Genomic DNA, 26,245 nt, shown 5'->3' on the forward strand with positions numbered 1-26,245 from the left:
GGAGTGTCCTTGCACGATAAACGTCCCATACCTTGAGTGATTCTATCCATTATTGTAAGGTGTCAACTACCATTTTTATTGAGTTAGAGTTTTTTCTCCGTGATGTATTTAGCTTAACTGGAATAATCTTGTAGGGTGGACAAAGCGTCCCTCCTTATACAAATTCTTGGAAATGTTCTGTCGCGGAGGAATGTAGAAATTTTCAAGCATTTCGGGTGCAGCTGGTGAGAACGGTCTAATCTGGGAGACAAAAGATCAATTGTAAGTGGTACCACGAGGTTCTATCGACATCATTCTTGTTAGATCAGTACTTGCTCTAGATTTTTTGAGCATCTTGTTGATTATGACGCTGTCGTCCGTCACGTGTATGTGATCACTTTGTCATGGATCTGACGCTAGACAGACAGAGGTTCCGACAGTTACAGACTGTTTGTTATTGTTGCTCCAAAAGCCGTTTAAATATCCATGGTTTGGTCAAACAGAATGTACCAAACTTATTACCAAGAAGGCCACGGAGAGATAAGTAGAATCCATAACCACAACCATTCACCTAGAGCAAATCATGACGGAGCAAACGGAACAGTTTAACAACTCAAACACTGCCGACGTAGTCAAACCTCAATAGCCTTTAGTATAGCTGTAAATTTGGCTGTTTCCATTGCTACAAATCGAGAGCGTCAGTAATCAATTGTGAATAGCAGTGATGCTGCAGGTTCACGTAATCGCTGCGTTTCTATGACATACTTGAGAAAACGGTATCACCAGCAACGAGGCAGGAGCTAATGCGGAAATATGGCAAACATTGAATTACCAATCACCGTTTTGTAGATTCCGCAAGGTCACTTTGATTAAACAATCAAAGCCAGTAGAACCATGTTAGACGATTATAGGCTATTTCCATCACAAAACTGTTCACGAACCCACGAATTTTCTGGGTTTCTGGGTAATATCGTTCTATACGAGCTTGGGTTCTCAACATTGCAGACTCAACCCTCTATACGTGGTAGTACCTTCAAAGTCCTCCAGGTCCGCATTCTTACAAAAGACCGCTAGACGCTGGTATTTGAAACAGTAAAAGCTACTGTGAAGCCCTGAGGTGCGTGTATCCCTTTCACTTTTGGATGAACAAGCTGACTTTGGCGTGTGCAATCTTTTTCTGTACGTGATGGGGCTCAAGACTCTGAGTATTTCAAACGGGCAAATTTGTGATTCTGATGGATCAAAATTAATCATTGTCGACACTGATTCCATTCCATTACGAAGAATGACATCAACGTACGTACACCCATCAAATTGGTAAATCCTTTTGAATGGTGCTGACGCCAGTGAAGAAAGAGTCACGTGCCTTCCGTATATAGTTGTCCTTGTCTTCCAAATCGATGACTCTCCTCGACGTGAAGAGGTAATGGAGTGTCGAGTACTTCAAATCGTTTTGATTTCTAGTGATTCCGTAATCTTTGTGCAACCAAAAGCTTGATCCGATTTACGTCCCGTAAAGTTACCTTAGCTCGTCTCCAAACGCATACTCTCTTCACTACCGTCATAACTTGAGAAAGTCGAGTCTGAAGTCATCCGATACGAGCGTGTGTTAGACCAGTTTACAAGACGGATAATCAGCTATCTTTATATTCACTCGGATCATCACTTCAACAAACCTGTACCATTCTCGGGAATCGTTGCTGTTTGTTGTTTGTGCAGTGCAACGTCCCCTCCATCAATCAAGGTCACTCGAATCGCTCGAGAACGGTGATTCAGTAGTTTCCCACGAGCGCCTCGATCTCGCAGCACAAACGCTACGAAACTGCATCTCTTCGTCTCCGTTAATCCACTCTTCCAGCGGAATATCTCTCACCATAGTCATTTCCGGATTCAGATTGAAGCATTTGCTCCTGTTTCTGAGTATCACAGCTCGTCTGAGGTTCTCACTGACTAGTGAAAATCTATTTTGTAAGACTTCTTTGCTCATTGATAAACATCTCTCGACATCGGAAGTTGAAAGTCTGGTGTAGTAGAAAGAAAGCGCCAATGAACAAAGTTCCGGCCACCGCTTCTGGTTGCTCAGCCAATATTGTAAATAGCCAATTCCAGGTTCGCAAGGTTCCGCCAGATATGTCTGCCAGTCATTGTTGGTTGAACCACTTTGATTCGCTGTAAACTTCGCACGCAGCGTTTTGAGGTTTTTCAGTACTTTATACTTTTCATCAATGAGACTTCCGACGTTAACAGAGTCTTTACCATCACGAATAGGCGAGACTTTTCGCTCTTCTGCGAAGTTTTCAATATACCAAGCGACGTGCCTATCCGCCATTTGTTGTATACGATTTCGATCAGCCGTATCAAATTTTTCGTTCAGCACATATGTCTTGACACCTGGTTGAAGCATATGCGCCGTCCAATATCCGGGTTCTTCGTGTGCAATAGCTTTAAACTCGTCAAATATAGGGCGCGCCTTCAAAATAGCAGAGAAAATCTGTTCCTGCACATCTTCGGGGGCAGATAAGTGAGACTCATTCAGCCCAACATCTTCCAAGCAATTGCCATCGACGGAACCGTTTCTTATACTGTCACAAGATTTGAAATATGAGTCCATTAGCATGTAGTACTCAATGCCGCTAGAGAGTGAGCTCGTTTCGTCGTCGCGTAAAATCAACTTCAGTTCCTTGAAAATGGTTGTCAGATGAACGAATAGTGAGACCCACTCCATGTCCCTTTTCTCGTAATGGAATATTGGCAAATCTTCTGGCAATAGCTGGTACTTGGGATTGTAACTATTCTCAAGATAAAAAGTCCAGACACCTCTTGAGACTTTCAAAAAGGCTTCGAGTTGAAAATAGCGCGAGAAGATCACTGCATCGTTGTGCTCAGGAATAGCGTGAGCAATGTATGAGCGGAGTTTCCGTCGGATGTTAACGTTGTTTTTCAAAAGATGAGTGAGCTTATCAATTCTCGAAAACAGACTAGCATTCAGTGTTTCCAAGGGCCTCAGCAACTCTTCGAAAATGAGGTTTAGAGCAAGGTTCATGCATCTGACGTTAACGATGCCTCCCTCTGTAGAATTTTCTTCCCGCTGTTGTAGATCTCTATTCAAACTTTCTAACATGGAGACATTGTTTGAACCATTGTTCAAGGTTATGCTGCGTATTTTGGAGCATATTGAGTAAGGCTGCAGACACGTCAGGACAGCTGCTTTGATGTTCTCTGAATCACACCTCTCGGCACTGAGTTCTACGAAGCCTAGAATATGAGAAGTAGGTCTTTCGCATGCGGTAACGTCTTCTTCATGTAGTTCGCGCTTCAAGTCCAACTTAGGGCAGAAGGAAACCCAGATTGCCATGTAGCTGGTTTGGTCTACGGAAGTCCACGAATCCACAACAAGGTTGAGATCATGCGTACTTTGTAACGTGTGCTTCAATTGCAAGTTAAACTCTTCTTCAAAACGACTCAGGAGTTCCACTAAGTCCTCTCTTGAAATAAGATTTTTTTCTTGTTCTTCGCCTCCAAGTGTGCTAACCAAAGACCGCATTGAAGGAAATTCGACAAACTTTGGCGGAATGACACCATCGATGAACACACTCAATAGAAGAAGATTAGAATTGTTTAAAGAGAGGAACTTCAAGAACGGTTCCGTTAATTGCTTAGCCAAATCTGGCGTTACTAAGCTATAATCATGAGCTGAATTTTTTTGTTCCACACCCGATTGTTCACCTGAATCACTGTGGTGATGAGATTTAACAGGTTGAATGTTTGTGTGGTCTGCATTTCCTGCCGTTAGCTTAGGAAAATTCAGCTCTTGAATGGGAATTGAGACCACTTGGTTTATATTGACTGGGCATGCTTGCCCAATGTCAAGGCCAGAAATCTCTTGTCGCACAGTTAACGGAGGATTCTTGGAAAATGGAATGTCCACTTTTTGGCTAATTATGAGCCCTGCTGCAGATCCAGTGATAACTTGGCTCACATTTATGTGGCAAGCCGGACTCTGCAATTTTTCAACATCAGCACGGCATATTCCTTCACCCTCCGAGTGTCTGACGCTCCCATCAGCAGAAACCTGCTCTTGTGCTTCAATTTCCGGGGTATTAAAATATTTTGGCAACTGAGAACTGTCGTGTAAAAGAGTACTGCAATCATCAGAAAAAGCTGTTCTCTTGGAATGCTGCGTTTTCGTGGAGTCATTGTTCAGATCTTCATAGGTACTTCGGCGTTTGTGCCGTCCTTTATGCATAGTTCTGAAGTTTCCAGCATCCTCAAACGCGAACGTAAAGCCCGGTGCTTTCTTGTTAAACGTTCGAGACTTAGAGTAAATGGAAGATACAATGGATTAGCCGTACCGAAGTCGGACTCAAGCCGGACTCATGAGGTTATCCTTTCTTACGGGAAACTTGAATATTGATATCACTTTTGACGGTTAGGACCCTGACGGGACTCTTGGACTCATGAACATTTCTGGATTCCAGCCACAGGGTGTAAGGACCTTGAAGTCGAATGAGAATCAATCGAACTGCTTATCAGGCTCCTGTTGAGGGCTAGAGTGATAGTGCTCTATGTCATTTGCACTTCCACCGGATTTCGAGTGAATGTTTGTTTTCAAAGAGCAGCACAAAAATCAACACTTATAGCATTAACTATGGTTTCACAAGCATTAGATCCCACGACTAACCTGTTGCCACTGCTTTCATGTCCTGGAATAGCCACTGGCAAGCGTATTCGAACACTTCGGGTAGTGTCACTTAATACTAATACGTTAACTTTAGAACGTGTCAGCGACGCTCCATAATAAAATGATAAGGGTAAAGGTTCCAAAGCATCAGGCAATGTCCTATTATGATGTAGCGATTCATTGTGCGTGCATACATTCACTGGTCATTCACGGTTTTTATGATGTCAGTTTTTTTTCCATAAGTTCTCAACTACCCTTCCAGATTTTATTTGTCACCAAAGTATTCCGTGAACATCAGTACTAGTCATCCTCGTAGAACACGGTCATTCGACTACCTGATCTATATCCTGTTATAGTAACCTTCACCGATATTGATTCAATTTTTTGGGTTTGTTTACTCACCATTCTTTCGTTTCCTACCTTGCGTTTGAAAGTGCCAAAGTATCTTTTAAACATCAAATTCATTCATAAACATGTTTTGTCCCAACTTCCAAGCTCACGTTTTTTCTCTCGTCCGTCATCACCACTTGCTTAACATTACAATAAACATACCTACTTGCGCTAATTACGTCGACAAGTTGTACAACCTGATTCCGTGTCCTCATGCTCTACTTTACATCTCGAGAGTCTCGCAGCGACAACTGACTCAGACTTCCTTGATTTACAAAATCAGCAGCGGCCGGAGCACCCATCTCATCTGCTGATTCAGCTCCAGTTTTCTCGGTTGATGAAGTCTTGACTGCATCTCCAAGTCCCGCGGCCGAAGCGTCTACAAAATTATCTTCTGCCTCAACTGCCTTATCCTCATTTAGGGTCGCCAGCGATTCATTACCACGAGGCGATGATCCGGAGACTGCCGCAGGACGAACTTCCGCAATAGAGAGCATTGATTTCGATTTGGCTTTTGATTGATTGTGATTCAAAAAAGGATTCGATGTATGCATCACAAGGTCCTCTTCCGAATTGGCAGCCGACCGCGAGGCCGTTCTATCCCCACTACTGTCATAACTGGAATTTCTCAATTCTGGTAGTTTTGGAACAGCATCCGTTGGTTCACTGATACCTTCTGAGATCTGAGCCCACCACGGGTCGGCTAAAATATCGTCCATTGTGTATCTTGTTTTTGGGTTGGGATCTGCAAGTCGCCATGCCACTCTTGAGGCACCAGTATTTTGGAATTCGCGCCCATACTGAAATTCACTTCCTGGTCCAGGCTTGTAAATCCCCGATTTTTTGAATTGTGGGTTGTTGTGATCGACAAAATTATCATAAGAAAGAACGTACGACCTGAATTTCGAATCTGTTTTGTACGCTTCCACAAATGGGGTATTTTGGTATACCAAGGTGAAAAGAATTACCCCCAATGCCCAACAATCCATCTTGTGAGCATCATACGGCATTTTATCTTGCTTGGTAGCATTCTCGTCATTGAAGCACATTACCTCGGGGGAAGTATATGGTGGGGATCCCACGTAGGTGTCGAACAATTTTATGGGACTACTCAAATCGTCAGGATCCTCATGGCCCCAATCGGAGATGCCAAAATCCGTAAGTTTAGCCCACCCACCTTGAGTGATGAGCACGTTTTCTGGCTTTATGTCTCGATGCACCACGCCTTGCGTATGAATGAAATGAATACCCTCTACAATTTGTCTCCAGTAATCGAATTTCTCCTTGAGCGACCTTTTTCTCCAATCAGGCCGAGTGATTAAACTGTACAAGTCTCCACCAGGGCAATATTCCATGATGAAAGCCCATCCTCGGGTCATAAAAGTGGTTGTGGAGACTTTCACCAAATAGAAAGTATTAGCAATATGAGGATTTTTGCTCAATCGCTTGGCCATGATAAATTCTTTAGAACAACGCTCGTAAAAGTGATCAGCCTTTTCATTCCTCAAAAGCTTGAATTTCTTCAACGCATACAATTCTTTCTTGTGGAACGCAGACCGCACTGTGCGTACTTCGCTCGATCCACCAGAACCAAGATGCAAATCGTCCGCCGAATTTCTTTCCGGATATGTAAAATTGTCGGCTAATTGCACGCTGTACTGTTTATAGCCCTCCGGGAGGTATTCATTTGGATCCTTTAACGGCGTAGGCAGCAAGGGCAACTCTTCTTTACCGTCGTGCAGATAGAAAGACAAATCGTGTTGTGAACTCGATGTGTTTTTTTTGGAAAGTGTACCGTATGGGTTGTACACCATATTAGACTCGTTGGACGAGGTTTTGCGCGACATCGGGTTCGATCCATTCATGTACGACTGCCGTGGAGCAGCGATATCCGTACCACGACCAAGTGCACTGAACGGAGAATCAAACCCGTTTGCTCGCGACGTTAAAAACGGATTCACATTATGGGATTTCGGTCCGTTCAGCATTTGCGACGACGGCTGTTTTGAAAGCTCCCGGTGCTGGCCCGAATGCTGTTGGGATGGAGCGAGCCCTGTGGCGCCCGTGGCACCATGGTGCTGTGGATGCATGCGTTGCAAAAAACTGGAGCTTCGGTTTCGAGACTTCTGGTCCGCACTTAGCGGAGACCGGTCCGCTCTGGTCCGCTCGACGGATTCGTGGTGCGATTGCGACCTATGAAATATTTTTTTCAGCGGATTCAGGCTCTTGACCGATGCGCTTCTGTTGATCTGGCCTGTTGGACGGCTTGCGGGGCTTCTGCGTCCACTACTGCTATTTGCTCCAGACGATGTTTCTCCATTTATCTTTCCTTCTCCCCCATTTTTCCCATTTTTTGGACTGCTGGGAAGCAGGGAGTTGACTGCTTGTACCGCTGCACTGCCCAATCCTGGACTGTCCTTAATAGCGACCATAAGTCTGTCTTTTCCAGTGATTCAACGCAGGAAAACCGTGAAGAGACGGTTTGAATTGCTGCACAACCTGCTAAAATCCAGCGTTTCTCGTGAGTGTTGGGACCGTAATATCTACGTGAGTGTAAATTTCCGTTTCTTGTTATCCCTTTCAGCTACTCCCAATCGTCCTATCCGTCTTCAGTTGTCTAAACCTTGTTCGAGTACTCTGTCTAAAGCTCTGGTCTTGAAGTTCCCATTTTCAATTTGCACTTTAATTAGGTCGAAATTACTATTCAATTTCAATGAATTAGCTTTTCCCTGAGTTTCTCTTTGAGGGAGCCATGGGTGGTGGTCTTGGGATGCACGGGTGTATTTATATAAGGGAACGGAAGCGCAAACCCGAAAAATGAAAAAGGAGTATAATGGCCCTGTGCATGTGACCATATCTGCACGTGAACGATCTACACCGACACCCAGACACCAAGACTTGATTCCCAATGCTCTTCTGTCACATCAACGTCATCCTTCCACCAATCTCATTAGAAGCCTCTCCAGATGGCATTTTGGCATCTCTATTACTAGAAAATGAGCCGTAGATTTTTGTCAATTTTTCAAGCTCTGCGACCGAAATCGAAGGTTTGGTCTCACGACATGCGTCTCGTAAATCGTCGCTAGAGATGCGTGGAGATTTGTTCTCGGTAGCGTTAGAGCTGTTTTGATTAGTGGAATTTAGCAGCGTCGCTGAGGCCACTGGTGCGGCATTTTGCGTTGCCAAAACTTCCTTCGCTCTCAGAACACACGCTGCGTCAGCACAATCTCCGTTCGCCATGAAATACTCAAAAGAGACCCCGCCGTCATCTGTACGGTCTTGTACCTGTTTTGGCTGGGGCTCCAGCTCCATCTTGCGATGCACGCTTTTCAAATACGCCGTATAGCATAGGCCCTGCAGATCAGCGCCAGACATACCCTCAGTATTATTTGCAACCTCTTTCAAATCGCAATCTGAATCTATTAACATGTCCCCAGCGTTTATAATGGTCTGGAGTATTTCCAACCTTTCGGGAGCCGAGGGCAATCCGCAAAGCACGCTTTTGTCGAGACGCCCTGGCCGTAAAAGGGCGGAGTCTATCAAATCTGGCCTGCTGGTAGCAGCTAAGACGTAGACGCCCTCCAGACCTTCTGCACCATCCATCTGTGTCAGCATTTGGTTCACAACCCGGTCTGTTACCCCTATGGAATCGTGCCCTCTTTTAGGCGCAATAGAGTCAAACTCGTCAAAAAACAGTACACAAGGTCGTGCAGCCTGTGCTCTCTCAAAGCATTCTCGCACACTTTGTTCGCTGGCTCCAATGTATTTGTTCAAAATCTCAGGACCCTTGATAGATATGAAATTTACCCCGCATTGTTGAGCCACAGCGCTCGCTAGCATTGTCTTGCCACATCCAGGGTACCCGTACAGCAGAATACCAGATCTCAACCGTAGAGGACATTTCGAAAATATGGGCGCATACCTGATAGGCCATTCCAGTGTTTCCAACAAAAGTTCCTTCGCTTTGTGCATCGCACCCACACTAGACCATCTGACGCCCGTGTCCTTTTGCAACTTTATACCCCTCAGGGAAGAAGGCGTAAAGGAGGAAATAGTCCGCTCAAAAGTATCTTGTGTCACTGGTAGAGATGTGCTCAATTGATCGCAAAGATGTTCGCACAATAGTGTTTCTGACAAGAGAAGAAGATCTCTCGGGGAGTAGCCTTCGGTTTCAGTGGCTAATGTAGAGAGGTCAAGATCATCCGAAAGATTTAAAGATTTGTCTTTCAGAAACTGATTGATGAGAGTAGCCCGAAATTCTCGTCCTGGGGCATTTAGGTTCCATGTCTTGCCAATTGCGTGTCTTGAAAATAGTGTTTGATTTAGTTTCTCACGTCGCTCTGCTGTTAGAAGCACACGCACACTTCCTGTTGCCTTTGTTAGAAGTTGCTCAAGTTCTTGAATAAAGACTCGGCTTAACCTGGAAGAAACGTCGATTGCATTGCTTGGGGATTGAAGTTCATCCTCGGATTTGTTGTGAGGAAACAAAATTTCGGCATTGTCTAATATCAGTAGAGATGGCGCATACCAATAACAAGATGCCATCAGTCGCTGCAGGGTTTGCTTCATTTTTACAAAATTGGTATTGTCCATGAAGCTTTCGCAGTCTAAATACTCAACATGCAAAGCCGTCGTAGACTCCAGGTGCGTTTTGACTTGCTTAACGAGTAAAGTCTTGCCTATACCGCTAGACCCAGTTACCAGCGAGCTACCAGAGTTCATTATCGGAAGCATTAGATAATTCTGAATTTGTTCTAATAGCGTTTCGATTCCAACGCATATCGGGAGCTCCGTTTTAGTTTCGAAATGCTCAGTCCAGGAAACTTTAACAGGTTTATCCATAACTTTAAATTCGATCTCTGAATCCTGCCATTCATAGAACGGCACATGTTCTCCTGTTTTTGAAACCAATTCAAGGTATACCTGGTCGAGTGGCAAAACTAACCCATTTGTCAGTACTGAGCCCGTCATCTCTGAATTCAAGCCCTGAAATTCACGCTGTTGCGGAGTTGGACGCTTGCCAACAATCAAAGCTTCCTTGATGTCTTTGGATTGATCTATAGGATAAACGAATGCGGTTGGTGGAGCTTGCTCGGGTGGAAGAGAGACAAAACTCACTTTTACTTTGTGACCATTTTGAGGATCAAGTCCAAGAGAAGCCCAAGTAAGGCGAGATAGCCCGAGATGCCCTTCGTATAATTTGGTATCAACTGTCACGGAAACAGCAATGCTTTGTGCACTTTGAAGTTTTGTCTCTTCTTCTGAGTTGCCCTCGGACAACGGCTCCAAAGGGTTTCTTACGATACATATAAGGGCCAGAGAAGACTTGACTACTTGCGGGGAAACACTCATAGATAAACCTCGCAGCTTTTCAGTCTGCTGCACTGTTCTTAGAACAATTGGTCTGTGCGTTGAGTGCGTATCTTCCAACCGTTCAGATTTACCATTCACAAGTCTTGACTTGTTGACTTTGGGCGCCACTATGATCAATGTATCAGTAGTGATTCTTGCAGCACCTGAAAATGACGGGACGATTTTTTGAACTGTGAACTTCGCCACCGTATGCTCAACGTAGCATATCAGCAACTCATTTTGTGCCACAATTCGTGTCTGGGATAGCATATTGTCCTGAAGGAACCTGGCATTTCCATCAATAACCTCCCAATCATCACTTGACTGCGGTTCTACGTAGACTTCGTTAGCCACTAAACTTTGATCAAAATGTCTGATTCGCAAGTTCACCACTGATCCTTCCCTGATCTTGTGCGCTGCGGCCAGGATAGGATTAATTTGTACACAACTTTGTCCGTTGAGTGATTGCGATGCTTCGAAACCATCCCATCCTACAAACACCCTGCTTTCATCTGTACTCACTGTGATTCCGAATTCTTGAACGGGTATCGCGGTGTTTTCAAGTACATGAACAATAGAAAGCGGAAGTCTTACGAAATTGCCTCGAATTTGGTCTGAAAACGCAATTCGTAAGGATTGGAAAGTCAACTCAGCATCCTGAACCATCACAACTTCTCAAGCCAAATTTGGCTAGAACGTGGGGCCCTTCTATTGCAGAAAAAGTGCTACCTTTTTCAAGAGCTTTACCTGATTCAATGTTTTAAGATTATATATACGGTAGTCATTATTATAATTCGACCAACCTGTAAATTTGGTGGGAATTCTAAGAGATAGAGGAAACAGACCTCTTGATATCTGATGGCGATCAAATTTGTGCTTTGTTTGAATAAGCAGGGAGCGCTTCGACTGATCCGACTTTTTGAACCGTTCCCCGGCGAGTCCTCCAACAATCAATCGACAATAGCACAGATATACAAGTTGATCTCGTCCAGAGACCATCGACACCAGAGTAATTTCGTCGAATTTTCAGACTCGACAAAGCTCGTGTATAAGAGATATGCGGGGCTTTATTTTGTGCTTGGGATAGAGCTCGAAGATGAAGAAGTGATATATCTATCATACATACACCTTTTCGTGGAGGTGCTGGATGCCTTTTTTGGCAATGTTTGTGAGCTGGATCTTGTATTCAACTTCCACAAGGCATACATGGTGCTGGATGAGCTGCTTATTGGTGGGGAAATACAGGAAACTTCAAAACTAGTACTGCTGGAGCGGGTCAACTATTTGGATAGGCTAAATTAAAAGTACATAAAATCTTCGTTGTAAATACCCTTTTGGATAAACTTCTTGAGCGCTGAATCTATCATGACATGCACCTCGTCTATGGTTTTGCCAGTGGTGGTGAGGAACACCATATGATTTTTTATGTAGTCTGGGCTTTCGAAGGTGTTAAAAATGATCTCAAATTCTTGACGCACCTTACTTTGGAAGCTTGAGGACTCATAGCGTTCATCTCCAAATCCTGCGCGCTGCTCGGTTTGGCTGTTGGAGAGGAAGAAGGTCAAATCTGGTTTCAAAAGTCCTTTGTCGGGCTGGGCACACCACTGCAGATCCATTCCAGGTACAGACTTTGCTGCGGAATAAGCAATCCCCGAATACACGAACCGATCCATTACAACGGTTCGACCTTCCAATAAAGTAGCTCTTATCGTCTCAGCGACTTCCCATCTGTTTGCAGAAAATAAAAGATGAATGGCCTGATCCATCAATTGTGTCTCGGATTCCACAAGGTATTGATTGATCAATTTACCTATTGGGGTGGTCCGATCTGGGAACTTAACCAGACGAGCATTGTTATTGAGACTTTCGACAAGTTTCGCGGCCTGTGTACTTTTACCTGTTCTATCTAGCCCTTCGATAAGAACGAGCAGACCACGCGGCATCAGCAAATGGGAGAATCAGAATTGAGACAGCCTTCAAAACTAAAAGGCTGTACCTCAGCTCTCATTGAACACCAAGGCTTTACCATGCTCATCACGAAGCAAGTTGATGTATCTGAGCCAGCTATTTAGCAGAGGTATGTGAAATCTCGTGGTAGATGCTGTCTATATATACTATTGAGAATTTTAAACACCATAAATATCCCTCTCGGTGGCCAAGTTGGTTTAAGGCGCCAGACTGTAATGTTAACACTGTAATCTGGATATCGGGCGTTCGAATCGCCCCCGGGAGATATTTTTTTGGTACTTTGCGACGGATGGTGTTTGATAGGTTTTTTCATCCAGTAGACGTATATTCAAGCCGAGCTCGGAGCTTTGCTATTTTCGTTACCTGTACGTACATTAAACGTACAAACATTGTCCAATTCTCAATTCTATCTTGATTCCTTGTTGTTTATCATCACTTCATGCAATTATTTTTCGTGAACTTGTTCATTCCAACTCCATCTCCACATCCTGACTTGAATCTGGAGTTTGTTCTTGCGTTTCTCGGTTAGCCATTCCTGTATAATCGCTTTCTTCGAACTCTTCGGCCTCCACGTCGTACAAACTATAATTGACCGGCGTAATGTTTTCAAGACTCAGTCTTGTATTATAGGCGCTATTGATGAATGGAGAACCGTAGCCCTCTCGTATGTAGTCTTCCACTTCAACATACGGCGATGATTCGTGAGCGGCGCCTGAGCCAGGTCGCCTGCTCATCGCGATTGCCTCCAATGTGTTGTCTATCGTGGGTGACGGGCTTCTAGAGCTTTCAGGCCATGGCTGTGCACTAGATCTGCAGTCCTTGGGTTTTTTCAGTCTTTTGGGGCTACTAGTCTGCGTTTTGGTGGATCCGTTTCCGATTTCGTTATAGCATTGAAAGTCTCTTTTTAGAGCGTTGCCTACTGCGTTCCCGCAAAAAAAGCTTTCTCTATCGAAAGATTGAAACATGCTTAAATATAGCTACCCACGGGACCTCAATGCTGGGCAATTATCGCCTCTATTAGAGCAGTTTTGGCCAAATTTCGTTACGCGTGTCTGTTTTTATCAATTTTTGGCAGTAGTTCACCATAGCTCCGAAATAATACATCAGGTTCTTATATGGACCCATACTGAAAAAAATCGACCCAGACGTGCGATGGGACCATTTAGCGGCTCGAGTAGAGAATCAACTCGAAGTCACGTTTCACGCGAAGAAGGTGCTCAAAATCAAATCGTTTAAAGTTGCCGGGAAAGAGCGCTCCACAGCACATCGAAGAGCTGCCAATACTCTTTCGATGAGATCAACACCTTTGTTCTCGGGTGAGGTTTCCAAAGAGCGTTAGATTTCGGGTCAACAGTGTAGACGAAGTTCATCGAAAAGGACTATAGGTAAGACATGAGTTTGACTGGCATGTGGTGGATAAACGCCCACAGCTGACTCACAACACTATCTCAGGTCTGATGTGTCACAAATCGAGTACGAACTTTACTGTCTAATCGAGTTTCTTTAGTTCATTTCAAGAATATAGTAAGGTTTAGTGCGTTTAAAGTGATCTACCAATGATGTTTTATAGCATTATGTAAATTTATGAAAAACCTCAACGTTGTTACACACCAGATCACACATCGAACGCGATTTGTTTTCAGCAATAAAGCGCTTTTTGACGTTCACGACCACACCACAATAAACTCGAACATGGAACAGTTGAATAGTCTGGAAAAAAGTCTCCCGCCAGAGGGTCCTGTGAACGACCAGAATATCGATAAGCTAAACCGCCAGGTTACACAAGAGTTCAAAATAGCCGCCAACGCGGTGACCAGTCTGTACAGGTTGTCGTCGGAGAGAAGCTCACTTAGTAGACACATGGGGTATGTGGAGTGTTTGGGGGACGTTTTGGAGCTTTTGGAGCAAGGTGTTTCGACACACGAATTGGCCAAATGGTGTGAAGATAGGAAACAAGAAAAAAGCGGACAAAATGGCGTCTTAGAGGATTCCAAATGTTCTTCGTGGGACCTTGACAAGTCTGGAAAGAAGGGGTCCGAGTCAAGTGACCAGATTGCGGGTTTGACGAGTCCAACGTTTCGGTTATCAAAACCTATTATGTCAGTGGAAAGACCGCCCAGACGGTGTGTGGTCCCGGAGCTCACAGAAAGGTTCTTGCAACAAAGAGAAAAACCCGATCGGAGAAGCAAGAAGAAGAGAACCAAGTGAAAGGGAATGAAAAGGGGGGATCTCTTGATCTCTATAGGGAAGTATTTTCATCACTGCAGAGAAAATCTTTCCATCAAGAAGAGCCTTTCCATCAAATGAGATCTCTTGATCTCTACAGAGGAATCTTTTCATCATTACAGAATGATTACTTCATCAAGAGATGTCTTGAACACTCTGCAGAGGTTTTTATCTATCAAGAGAATCTTTCAACATCGCAGAGGTATTTTTCATCACTGGAGAGAGATCTTTCCATGTGTCGGAATCTTTCCGACATGGCAGAGGTATCTTCTCATGGAAAGAAATTCTTTCCAATATAGCAGAACGTTTTTGCCCTTTATACAATCTGACGGGATCAGAGCAGGGGAAAACACCATAGCATCAATCAAGAGTATTGTGGTTACAGAGAGTCTTTTATTCTCCCTTATGAGGAGCAAGCTAGACGCATGCTAGGGCCAGTCTATACACATCAACCAGGAGTGTCGTGATTAAAAGGGGAATCCTCTTCTCAAAGGAGATCTTTTTCTCAAGGAAGGTCTCTTAATCTACATGGAGAAATCAAGAGGAACCGATTCATCAAGAGCGATTCATCAAGAGGAACCGATACATCAAGAGGAACTGGTTCATCAAGAGCGATTCATCAAGAGGAACCGATTCATCAAGAGCGATACATCAAGAGCGATTCATCAAGAGGAACCGATTCATCAAATGGAACCGATTCATCAAGAGGAACTGGTTCATCAAGAGCGATTCATCAAGAGGAACTGATTCATCAAGTAGAACCTATTCATCATTTCATTAACAGGACCCATCCCACGTCTCTCGCCCTTTTTACATCTTCCGCGTCTACAAGACGCACTCTAGGGTCTATCAATCAAGAGTATCGCTATTACAAGCACAAGCGACCTTTCATCCTCCTCACACTACTCTCTCAAACTTAAATCATTAGAGCCACCCATACACCCAGCCACCCAGCATTCGCCATACACCCATACACCCGTTCCCACGGCGCATTTACCGCTGTTCTCGAGTAAAAACCGGTCCACGTGACACTCAATCCTCCCCTTCTTCCTTTCCACTCCGAGAGTCTATATGTCTCATAAGGAGAGTATAAAACCTCTCTTCGACCCGACTGTGAGTTTTTCGAGTCGTCATCGATTGCTTTGCTGTGCAGCGCAGTTCTACAGCAATGCAAAGAACACAATACCCCTGACGCACAGAAGCGCAGAAGTATAACGACTTACGTCGATTGCTCAGATTGCCGCCTAGATTGGTTTGCGAACTCGTCCGTCAGATGCAGTCGCAGCGCACACGCGTGCGGGGACGGGGGACGACGACGACAGCACACCCAGAAAATCCAGCAGCACACATTGCGCATTGCGTTCCTCCATGTTGTGCTATTTGGGCTTCTTTGCTCACATCCTTAGAAGATGCAGCAGCACCCTCGCGGGCATCGCATTACCCGGCCCAACACACAGCCGCCCTTTTGTCCTCAAGTTACCCTTAACAGCAAAACAGCAACAAACCGACCTCAGAAATTGCAAAAAGGGGAAAAAAGAGCCTAATTGGAAAACATGCTGACGTAAGTCGGGGCAGAGCGCGGAAAGTTTCGGGTATAAATAGGACCAAGGGCAAATGAAGAAAAGGTACAGTGGGCACGGTTCCTGGTGCGAATATTGACGAATTTAAGAAGTGTTCATCAAAATCTCTTGCGAGAAACTGCAGGTATTGCTAGAAAAGCCAAGGCTCCAAGGAAATTTATTTTAAAGGTCCAAGGTAAACCATCTTATTTTGGTTTGAGTTGCTTTCCTTTCTTTCCATTCTCATTGTATTGGCATTTTTTTTCTGTTCGAAATTTGACGTTGTTCCTAATTTAAGGTCTCTCCAATAAAGAACAGACAAATTTAAATTTGCATCCCAAAAAAGACAGCATCAATCCCCAAATTTCTAATCAAAATCGCAATGGCTGTGGGTTCTGCTATCAATCGCACAATCACCCTGGTGTTTCTAGCAGGCGCTACGCTGCTGCTCATTCTGATCGTGCTGTCCGGCTCGACCACCAACTTCCCAGTGGACCGTTTCTACTGGTTGCAGGCCGACACAACAGGCATCACTGGGGCCCCCTCCGGCAATTCGCGCTGGACCTTCTGGGGTCTGTGTTCGTTCGACTCGTCCAACAAGCTGGTTTGCCCAAGTTTGGCCCCAGCGTACCCGATCTCGCCTCGTGACAACTTTGGCCAGGCTCCCTCCAGTGAGTTGCCCTCTGATTTCGTGAATTCCCGCTCTACTTACTTCTATTTGACCCGTTTCTCATTCTGTTTCTTCTGGATCGCCCTTGCTTTCATTGGCGTGTCCTTCTTGTTGTACGCGCTTTCGTGGTGTTCTTATGCGTTCACCAAAGTTGTGTTTTTGCTTGCCACTGTCGGAGCCCTCTTTGACGCTGCTGCCGTGAGTTGTCAAACTGCGGCCACTGTTATGGCCCGCAATACTTTTACCAAAGCTGGTCACTCTGCGAACATCAGTGCCACACTTCTCGGTATCGCCTGGGCCAGTGTTGCATGCTCGCTTTACATCTTCTTTGGTACCGGTGTTACCTTTTTGCGTCGTGCCTACCAGTCCCACAAGGAATACGTTGAAATGCAAAAATACAAGGAACAAGCTTTGATGTACCAAGGCAAACAAGAGGCTCTACAGCCTGACACCGAGTCCTACGCGATCCACGACGGTGGTGAGGCCAACGAAGGCATCAACTCTGCTGGTCTAGTGGTCCCAGCTCCTGAAACTCAAGCAGAGTCCCATCACAGTGGTATCAAATTTTTCAAGATCCGCAAGACTCAAAAGCCAGGCGATCAAGAAAGTGTTTAAGTCTTTGGAAATTTCACTTTGTGTTCACCACAGACTTTTTCGCACAAGTTTTTGACCATTGAACCCTTCTTTTCTATCCACCCAACCTTTCATTCAAGTTCTTCCGGTATCCATCCATTGTATTATTTCTGAAGCACACTGCCCTATTGCACATGCATATCTTTATCCCTATATTCCTATTATCAGACCAATTCTAAATCAAAAGAAGGGACGCGGATCACTCATGAATGGGGAGCTAAACCTGGCTTGTCCAACGTTTGCACGCGATACCAATAAACACTTTTAATACTGCGCTTCGCTTTCGACATTTCGAGCCCTGCAAAAACCCGAATCCTAAAAAAATACACTTTTCATATACCACCACATTTTAATAATTTAATGTAACGAAAGTGCTAAGAGGTACGTTAAGCATTTAATTCATTGTTTATTGCCAAGACCAAGAGCTTTATGTCTCGAAGCTTTTGAGCGTTTTATCGAACTCTGTCATATACTAATCCCAGAGTGCATAATCATTAATACCGGAGATTATTTCTTTGCATTCTTCTATACGTGATGGCCGTCATCAACACATTGAAGCGATCATAGAGTTAAGATCATAATGTAAGGTTATGGAATTCCAGAACTGAGCTAGTTGATACCTTAAAGAAAGTCTACGGCGTGTATCGATCACGATTTGAGGTCGTTATCGGGATAGGCTCTTCCAGCGTTGACGACTAACGGAGATGTAAATTAAACGCTAGTTTAACAGTACTGAACAGCTTTAACAAGATAAGAGGCATCCATTCGGTAAAACCTCACAATGGATAGAGAACGATCCCTAGTTAACACACTGCTGGCCTGCAATTGTGCTCCAGTGTACTCTTGCTTTTAAATTTGTAAAATCTGTACTCTATGGAAAGCTACTTGAAAGTCAGGGCGTAAAATTGAAAACCACAACTCTGTCTAGCATTTTCCCAGACGATTCTTTCCGTGCCTCCCATCGTGTAAAACATTAAAGCTTCCCTTCTTGTTGACGAGGTTGACAGTTCAAGGAGCAGCTAAAACCGTCAAGCGATGAGCTCGCGTGAGATCCACATGACAACCTCAACTTAAGTACACAATTTGAGCTGTATCAAGTTCTAACGATAAACTTGTGGAGAAGGCCGTACTCCTACGGGTCTAGCAAGTGCTCATGAATAAGCGATCGTCAGTATCAACGGTACCAGGGACAAGTCCATTACGTGTGGGGTTCATTGGACTTTCTGCTAACAAGGGATGGGCCATAAAATCGCATTATCCTGCGCTCCTACAAGTATCATCTCAATTTCAGATCACAGCGGTTCTGGATGTTGATCTAGAAGCTTCCAAGGCTACCATTGAGAAATTGAAATTGGTGCGGGCCAAACCGTTCGAGGACGTGAAACAATTTGCGCAGTACGAAAATGTGGACCTCATCGTAGTCTCCATCAATGTACCCAATTTCTATAAAGTGGTAGCCGATCTGTTCAAGTACTCTCAGGGCAATGCTAGTTTCAGATATCTGTTTGCTGAATGGAGTATAGGCCGCAATCTACAAGAGGCTCAAGAAGTGTACCGGCTGGCTTCCTTACGTGGAATTCGAACCATTGTGTCTTTACAAGGCCGGAAATCACCCTACGTTCTGAGGGCCAAAGAATTGGTGTCACAAGGGTGTATTGGCGAGATAAACAGTATCGAGATTGCAGCTATTGGAGGATTTTATGGATACGAACGACCCTATAAGTCGCCAGATTATCTTTACGATGCTGAAAGCGGTGTTAATCTGGTCTCTCAGGCATTCGGCCACACTATTGATATTTTACAGTACATCACAGGGTCCTACTTTTCGGAAGTCAATGGTATGATTTTCAATAACATTCCGAAGCAGCGATTGATCGATGAACGAAACAAAAGTATGGATCAAGAGAAACCCAAATCAGCACCAGACCATTTATTGTTCCAAGGTACGCTGGAAACCGGGAATGTGCCGGTTTCTTGCAGTTTCAAAGGCGGAACACCAGTCAAGAAATTTACAAAAAATTTGGTCATTGATATTCACGGTACTAAAGGTGACTTAAAACTAGAAGGTGACGCGGGCTTTGCAGAAATGTCAAATTTGGTGCTGTACTTCTGCGGCCAAAAGCCAGATGAAGACCATTCCACTAGCTCAGCAGAGACCATGGAAGTTTACCACCTCCGCAATTACAACTCTATCGTCGGTAACATTTTACGCATTTATGAGGCAATCGCAGATCACCATTTCAAGGCTAATCCCTCCAGAAAATTGCCCGACGATTTTTCCAAACAAGGCTTCGAGTTTGGTGGATTTCCGACTTTCACGGATGCCCTTGTGGTTCACAATCTTATTGACGTGGTGCTTCGCAGTCACTACCAGAAAGCTACTCTTCCCGTACCGAAGCCACCCATCGACGATGACGGTCCAGATACCTGACTGGACGGGCCTCTTCCCCCGCTCATGCTCTTTTGCTAGCTTCCGGACTCAAGTTTCTTTGCACTTATTTGACAAAACTCTTCGATTGCCTCGTTGAAATGCACGCCTCCGTATCTCAGCGCATTCAGGTAGTCCACAGCAAGTTGCTGTTTGGCCTCAGACGACAAATCCGAACCCTTAGATCCCCCTGTCGTCTCACTTCTTGCGCCCAAGATCCGGTAAACTTTCGCAAGATGAAATTTAACTGTGTTGTACTTGAGCAGCTGCTGAATTTCCGCAGATTCCCTATAAATCGTGTCTAATTCAGCCGTTTTCAACACTGGCAGTTCCACTTTCTCGCTGAGCGTCTTCGATTCCTCCTTGGACTCCGTTGTCTGCTCATCGTGTACATGCTTTTCGGCGTTTTTAAAGCATGCTAAAGAACAGTAGCGGACCCCACATTTTGGACACTTATATTTCGAATCTTGGGCACTACAGATCTGGCATTTGATTGTCATTTAGGGGTGCTAAAGAATCTCTATGAATTGTTCTATTCTTCTTTCCATCATAGCTCATCACAGCTCATCGCTTAATTTTGAAAAATTAAATTTCAGTCAAGTTCGATGAGCTAGAGGGAGTTCACACAACGGAGAACAGCGGAGATAAAAGGAAGAACCCTATCTCGACCACCAGTCTACGAATTCGTCGTCAAACTTGCAAATTTTATTCCACGATCCCAATCAAATGGAACTTTTGATTTCAAGAGGTTGATCCGCTACTACAACTTCTCTCACTTTTAACTTTGCATTCTGCATTACACATCAATTGAGTACTGTGGCTAGTGTTTTATCAGGAAATCTAAAAGCTTTTGGGAAGAAAAAACTTGGTTGGTTCCATCAGCAATTCTTCGAAACCGTATTTGTCGTCTAAATAGGACTACAATGGTGCGTTTAGGCTTGAGTTTTATGCTACCTGCAGGCCAAACATTTGGACGAATTTCCCGGCTGTACAGACAGGCTTCTTTACACACTAATTACAGACATGTTGACTTGGAGATGGATCCTGCGTTCCAGCACAATTGTGATTGCGATGTGAAGGACCTCAACAGAAGTTTAGACCGTAGTAAGCAATTGGACACCACACTAGCCCTCCCAGCCAAAATTCCACTCTACCATCGGCATGTGATGCTTGTTTCTCCAACGGATGCCCCTGGGCAGGACCCGTCGTGGAAGTCAGGTTGGAAAAGCAAACTAGAACTCAACCACAAGTGGCCATATTCGGCTATTGGTGAGCTCAAATCGCATTTGAAGGGCACACACCGAGGTGATGGGATTTTAGTTAACGCCATCTCTGTGACACGGGGAGATCTACTTCGTCAGCCCCAAGTGAGCACTAAAAAGGCAAGATTCTTGACTGTCCCTGACATGAAAATTTACGACGTCGATGCCCACGAATTAGAGGAGTTCGCAAACTTTCTTGGGGAGGGCAAGGTTAAGAACCACGGTAAACTTTCATTCCTCACTTATTTGAAAGGAGCTAATGCTGCATCTAAACTTTTGGATGCAAGGAACGACCCGGAGGAGGGACCTCCTTTCAAAGTATACCAAGGTCGAGACTACCATAGAGACATCATTTTGGTTTGCGGTCACAATGAGCGAGATGAAAGATGTGGTCTTATTGCTCCACAAATAATTCAAAAACTCAATTCTCGGGTAGATACAGACTTGGCTATTATTTCACACATTGGGGGTCACAAGTTTGCCGGTAACATCATTTTTTACAAGTTTCTAGGTCTCGGCTCCGGCCAAGCGGCGAAGGTGGACGGAATTTGGTTCGGCAAGATTCTCCCCTCAGGAGTTCCTACGTTGATTAATCATTTGGAAAAGAAGGAGATCGTTAAGCCATGGTATCGTGGGAGCTGCTCACTGCTAGGTGTGCCAAATTTGTAATAGATTACTATATATTACTTGTCCGCATTTCATTTAACCGACTCTGAACCTGTTTGACGTGCTTCACGGACATTCGGTTCACCAGGAACTCCTGTTCGCTTGGATATAAGGATAAGAAGCTTTCGCAGAAGTCACCATCAACAACACCCTTCACAGGCGCGTAATAACTCCGGTACATCAAATGTTCGCGGCCCACAAAACTATACGCACCTTCTATCATTGGCCTTGGATTCGATTGTTTAGCTTTAGCCACAAGATTCCCCGCTATACCAGCTTCGTCACGATAATCATTATCAAGGAAAGTGCTTTCAGTTTCATTGTCCATGAAAAATGTCTCATCGGCATTTCGAAGCGTATCTTCTAATGCATGATAAAAATCAATCTCATTCTTTGTCAAGAGCGGAACCAAACATGCAATCGTGCCTTGCAGTCCTGTGTATAGGATGGATACTCTATCTGACATATCTAAGCCTTTGACAACCCGAAATGAGATGGGTATGTCATTGACGTAGAAATGATTTATCATGTCCCACTTACACGGGCACTCCATAATGTTTCGCGGAAGCTCGTTACTACCAGGTTTTTCATATTTGCTTGCAAAGAAAGAATACTCTTCGCTGATAAGCTTTTCAATGTGTGGTGGTACTCGCAATACCCATACATTTCCAAACCGATCGCCTCCAATGATGGTCGATTTATCGAGAAATGTGATAGTCGTTACATGTCTCTTAACGACATCATCAGCCAGTCCTATGAATTCATTTGACGTCTTGTCAAAGATGAACAAGGTCACGGACTCGTGAATATCTCCGATTGCTACCCTGTCGTTTTTCCATGTACAAACACTCACTACCTTGGAAACTGATGGAGGTATTGAGCTTATTGATTTCTTCAAAAGTTGCTTGCGTCCTAATGCGTAAAGCACCAAGTTGCTGGAGAATGGGACTAACAACCTGTCAGCGAAAGACGCAATAGAATGAATAGTCTCACCGACCACAGTGTCATGAACGAATTCGATGTGAAGGCTGGATTTATTTTCTTTCGAGCCTTTCTGTATCAGGAAAGTTTTCAGATGCATACTCTTGGTGGACAGCACTAAATAAGTATTACTGGTTCCGAACTTCGCAATCTGTGCATCCAGACAAATGTCGTCGATGTTAAAATACTTATTCTCCTTGGTGTTGATGTCCAACGAAAAGCCAGATCTATGCGCTGAGACTCGGCAAGCCTTTCCGATAGTACTATTCTCAACACTGTAAAATAACTTTTGATCGAAAGGATCTGAGATGATCCTGTGGCCGCGATATTGCGTCGTTTTCAAAGCTTCATCATCAGCGTCAGTTTCCTCGTTTTGTTGAAACCACTCGTTACGTTTCGTGAATTTATCCAGGCGTCCAATTAAGAGAGAGCCGCGCGAGGAAATGGCACAACACCCGTTAGATTTTATGTCACTTGTTCGAAATGCTGCAATCGCCTCCAATGACACGTTTTTCGAAAGGATGAATGGTCTGACGTAGAACATATCGTCAGTCTCGTAGCTAAGCCATGTCTTATCGCAGTGTAAAACAACACATGAAGATTCACTTAAAGACGCATGAGCTTCAGGCTCTTTTTCTTCTTCCCCATGCCCTTCTTCTTCTTCTTCTTCTCCTTCTTCCTCTTCAGCCTGTGATACGATGTTATGGTCAACATGCGGCAAAGGTGTGATTCGGACTGGTCTTGACCCCAAGAACTTGGTTCGCAGGTCGAAAAGTTGCCCATCAAATTTATCAACGCTTGAACGAATGTAGACGCCTGAGTCTAAACCAACGTGCAGAAGTAATGAAGCCTTTGAGGGCATAAATTGGACGCTACTGGGTGGTGAAAGTAAGACTTGCATTGAAAGCATTTCTAGAAATGAATCGTCAGACCCCAATTTGAGCCCGTATACTTTTACCGAAGAATCTTGGCATCCAACAGCTAAAAAATCGCTTCTGAGCACGTCGCAAAGACTTAAGTCAGTGATTCTATTGGGGAGCTCCAGTCTTTCTTGATATTCGTTCAAGGTTTCCATACCGGCTGTGATATCCAGCTCGAAATAGACAACTTCGTTATTCGAAAGAGCAAGGGCCAGCTGAGATGACGAACTGGTTGCTCTCAATATCTTAATACCGGCTGGGGGCAGCCATTCTGAATTAATGCTCATTTTCGTTGTGCGTCCCTCATAATCTATTTGCAACATCGAATTCTCGCACACTTGAATTATCGTCCTTTGCCCCATCAATCCCGCATATATAGTGGAATCGTTATCAGTTTTAAATTTATTGTTAGCTGCCTCCAGTTCTTCAAGTGTCCCGTCCTCGACTTTTAGGACCATTGTCGTTTTGGGAAGGGCTAGTAATATAAGCCTATGCCAAGGATCACTGGTCAGGCGAATCGACCAAAGTCCGCTTGCTTTTGGCGGCAGTGGAGAAGTGATGAGATCGCTGAAGTTGACGCCGGACTTCAAACACTTCAAATCCCGTTTATATTGACTCATAAGCAGTGTGAGCGGGTTGGATTCCAACACTTCTGACGCCAAAATTGGATTTGAACTACCGGATTGATGTAGTACAGACAAATTCTCAAGTTGCGACGTCGGTGATATTTTAAGATGCTCTGCGGGTTCATCAGATGTCAAAAGATTTTCATCATTACCCAAACTCTCAAATTCATAGAGACTGTATCCAGAAAGCTCTTGCAGTGATAAGAGTAAACCATTTCGGAAGATATGAAGCCGTGAACTGGGTGCGATAGAATCGAAATAAACCACTGTAACCTTCGGGCAAAAATTGAATGCTTCGTTGGGTATTATTTTCACTTTGTACAGGTCTCCGTTGCTGCATTGCACTAACAAAAAAAATTCCTTCTTCAGCTTATGCACCGCTGCTGAGATAATGGTGAGGGACTCGAGAGTTCGGGTGGGTAGATTCACCTCTAAACTAAAGTAACCGTGTGCATCTTTTAGCATCAACCTACTGTCCAGGCCCACTATCACGAACGAATTAATTGAGTCATTAGCTTGAGACTCGTGTTGCTCAGACCTCGCGTTGACACCGTAACGTTCTAAATTCGGTACAGCGACGAGAAAACTAGCACTTGAAGGTAGTAGAGTCTCACTTTGCTGAATAATATGGTTCAAACCCAAGTCCAGCATGTAAAAAGCCAAGTATTTACTGCCATCCGTGGTATCGATCTCCAATGAGGCATATGTAGGATTGTCAAAGGCCACGTCGCACACAGTCGTTGATATCGTGATACGATTGGGTTTTTGGAATTCCAAGGGTGAGGAAACGTTTAAAATGTTGTTTCTGAAGTCAGTTTGATAGCACAGTTTATTGCGTTCGGTAGCAGATACGAAAATGCATCTTCCCTGGGGATCGACCTCGATGTGTTTCTGAGGCGCCACCTTTCGAAGCCCACTTCTTGCGAATGGCTCATTGAAAAGTGAATGCAGTCTTATGGCTTTCGCATCGTTAACAAATTGAAGCAAAGATAAGTTGCCAGAGTCCGTTACCAAGACCAAATACGAGTAATTGGTCTCCACTGGCAAGCTCTGCATGGCGGTGATGGTAGCGAAAATTGGTATCAGGGCAAGACGTCGAAAATCTCCCTCTTCTAGATCATAAAGCTCAAGATGTGTTTCTGTAGCGATACAAACTTGATAGTCTTTTCTTGTTTTACGCTTCCCAATTGGGGCGTCTGGAAGATCTACAAAATGACCCACACATGAATGGACGTAGTTGGATTGTCTCTGCAGTGTCAAGTGGTAGAGCTCCAGTCCCGTAGGTGTACCAGTCATTGCCATGAGACTTGTGGAGAGCTTATTTTGTCAACTTTGGGTGATTTGTATTTTTATATTTACACAACGAAGTAGGCGATGAGATGAAATATGCAGTTAATTTAGAAAAGTTATAGAAGGAAAGTGCTAACCACTAGAGATTGGTAAACAGCGTTTAAGAAGAGCTTTGAAAGGCGGTGATGATACACTGAGGCTGTGGCACTATTTGTTGGACTATGAGCGAAGCGGACTAGATCAGTTGTGAACATTAGAGAGTTTTACAAGAGCAATCGAATATTCGAGAGTATCAGCGATGAAATGTGGATAAGTGCAACAAAACGCCACCGTGCTGAGCAATTGAGAGTAGAGACCACAAGACTCTCAATTGAACAGCCAGGTGTCCCAGCAGCCATCTCTACTATCCAGAATTGGCTGCTAATGCCCTCAATTGTTCAACTCAATTTGAACAATTCTGTCCACAATCGATCACTGACAATCTCTGTGGGAGTGTAGCTACCTCTACAATATTCCCATTTGACCCAAACTTCAGGCATTAACAAAATGGAACACTATTTGAATGAAAAGGCATGCGTTGCCATTTTCGGCTGAGATTTGCATTTCGAAGTGTC

The 26,245-nt window shown here is 44.2% G+C and overlaps 12 protein-coding genes and 1 non-coding gene across 13 annotated transcripts, besides 1 other annotated feature; 6 read left to right on the plus strand and 7 right to left on the minus strand.

Moving 5' to 3' along the window:
* Positions 1-1,714: 1,714 nt before the first annotated feature.
* LALA0_S07e03928g (LALA0S07e03928g1_1) lies at positions 1,715-4,225 on the minus strand (the record flags this gene model as incomplete). The annotated part of the gene is made up of 1 exon (XM_022771486.1): positions 1,715-4,225. The coding sequence occupies one exon, from the start codon at positions 4,223-4,225 to the stop codon at positions 1,715-1,717; it is 2,511 nt and encodes an 836-aa protein (XP_022629389.1).
* Positions 1,715-4,225: a mobile genetic element (isolated transposase of Rover hAT-like DNA transposon).
* A 1,043-nt stretch (positions 4,226-5,268) lies between these two features.
* Positions 5,269-7,482, minus strand: PTK2 (LALA0S07e03950g1_1; the record flags this gene model as incomplete). The annotated part of the gene is made up of 1 exon (XM_022771488.1): positions 5,269-7,482. The coding sequence occupies one exon, from the start codon at positions 7,480-7,482 to the stop codon at positions 5,269-5,271; it is 2,214 nt and encodes a 737-aa protein (XP_022629390.1).
* Positions 7,483-7,969: 487 nt separating this feature from the next.
* On the minus strand, positions 7,970-11,068 carry PEX1 (LALA0S07e03972g1_1; the record flags this gene model as incomplete). Its single annotated transcript, XM_022771489.1, has 1 exon — positions 7,970-11,068. The coding sequence occupies one exon, from the start codon at positions 11,066-11,068 to the stop codon at positions 7,970-7,972; it is 3,099 nt and encodes a 1,032-aa protein (XP_022629391.1).
* A 192-nt stretch (positions 11,069-11,260) lies between these two features.
* Positions 11,261-11,704, plus strand: APS2 (LALA0S07e03994g1_1; the record flags this gene model as incomplete). Its single annotated transcript, XM_022771490.1, has 1 exon — positions 11,261-11,704. One exon carries the CDS (start codon positions 11,261-11,263, stop codon positions 11,702-11,704), a length of 444 nt encoding a protein of 147 aa, XP_022629392.1.
* On the minus strand, positions 11,701-12,345 carry CDC8 (LALA0S07e04016g1_1; the record flags this gene model as incomplete). Its single annotated transcript, XM_022771491.1, has 1 exon — positions 11,701-12,345. One exon carries the CDS (start codon positions 12,343-12,345, stop codon positions 11,701-11,703), a length of 645 nt encoding a protein of 214 aa, XP_022629393.1.
* Positions 12,346-12,547: 202 nt separating this feature from the next.
* On the plus strand, positions 12,548-12,635 carry LALA0_S07e04038r. The gene has a single exon. It is a non-coding gene; the product is annotated as a tRNA-Tyr (tRNA).
* A 199-nt stretch (positions 12,636-12,834) lies between these two features.
* LALA0_S07e04060g (LALA0S07e04060g1_1) lies at positions 12,835-13,335 on the minus strand (the record flags this gene model as incomplete). Its single annotated transcript, XM_022771492.1, has 1 exon — positions 12,835-13,335. The coding sequence occupies one exon, from the start codon at positions 13,333-13,335 to the stop codon at positions 12,835-12,837; it is 501 nt and encodes a 166-aa protein (XP_022629394.1).
* A 727-nt stretch (positions 13,336-14,062) lies between these two features.
* LALA0_S07e04082g (LALA0S07e04082g1_1) lies at positions 14,063-14,578 on the plus strand (the record flags this gene model as incomplete). The annotated part of the gene is made up of 1 exon (XM_022771493.1): positions 14,063-14,578. One exon carries the CDS (start codon positions 14,063-14,065, stop codon positions 14,576-14,578), a length of 516 nt encoding a protein of 171 aa, XP_022629395.1.
* Positions 14,579-16,537: 1,959 nt separating this feature from the next.
* On the plus strand, positions 16,538-17,440 carry SUR7 (LALA0S07e04104g1_1; the record flags this gene model as incomplete). Its single annotated transcript, XM_022771494.1, has 1 exon — positions 16,538-17,440. The coding sequence occupies one exon, from the start codon at positions 16,538-16,540 to the stop codon at positions 17,438-17,440; it is 903 nt and encodes a 300-aa protein (XP_022629396.1).
* A 1,171-nt stretch (positions 17,441-18,611) lies between these two features.
* On the plus strand, positions 18,612-19,889 carry GAL80 (LALA0S07e04126g1_1; the record flags this gene model as incomplete). The annotated part of the gene is made up of 1 exon (XM_022771495.1): positions 18,612-19,889. One exon carries the CDS (start codon positions 18,612-18,614, stop codon positions 19,887-19,889), a length of 1,278 nt encoding a protein of 425 aa, XP_022629397.1.
* A 35-nt stretch (positions 19,890-19,924) lies between these two features.
* On the minus strand, positions 19,925-20,386 carry HIT1 (LALA0S07e04148g1_1; the record flags this gene model as incomplete). The annotated part of the gene is made up of 1 exon (XM_022771496.1): positions 19,925-20,386. The coding sequence occupies one exon, from the start codon at positions 20,384-20,386 to the stop codon at positions 19,925-19,927; it is 462 nt and encodes a 153-aa protein (XP_022629398.1).
* A 423-nt stretch (positions 20,387-20,809) lies between these two features.
* On the plus strand, positions 20,810-21,817 carry AIM32 (LALA0S07e04170g1_1; the record flags this gene model as incomplete). Its single annotated transcript, XM_022771497.1, has 1 exon — positions 20,810-21,817. One exon carries the CDS (start codon positions 20,810-20,812, stop codon positions 21,815-21,817), a length of 1,008 nt encoding a protein of 335 aa, XP_022629399.1.
* A 7-nt stretch (positions 21,818-21,824) lies between these two features.
* On the minus strand, positions 21,825-25,637 carry RSE1 (LALA0S07e04192g1_1; the record flags this gene model as incomplete). Its single annotated transcript, XM_022771500.1, has 1 exon — positions 21,825-25,637. One exon carries the CDS (start codon positions 25,635-25,637, stop codon positions 21,825-21,827), a length of 3,813 nt encoding a protein of 1,270 aa, XP_022629400.1.
* Between the last annotated feature and the right edge of the window lie 608 nt (positions 25,638-26,245).

Source organism: Lachancea lanzarotensis, scaffold LALA0S07, assembly GCF_000938715.1.
Source record: "Lachancea lanzarotensis genome assembly LALA0, scaffold LALA0S07, whole genome shotgun sequence".
Classification (NCBI taxonomy): Eukaryota; Fungi; Ascomycota; class Saccharomycetes; order Saccharomycetales; family Saccharomycetaceae; genus Lachancea; species Lachancea lanzarotensis.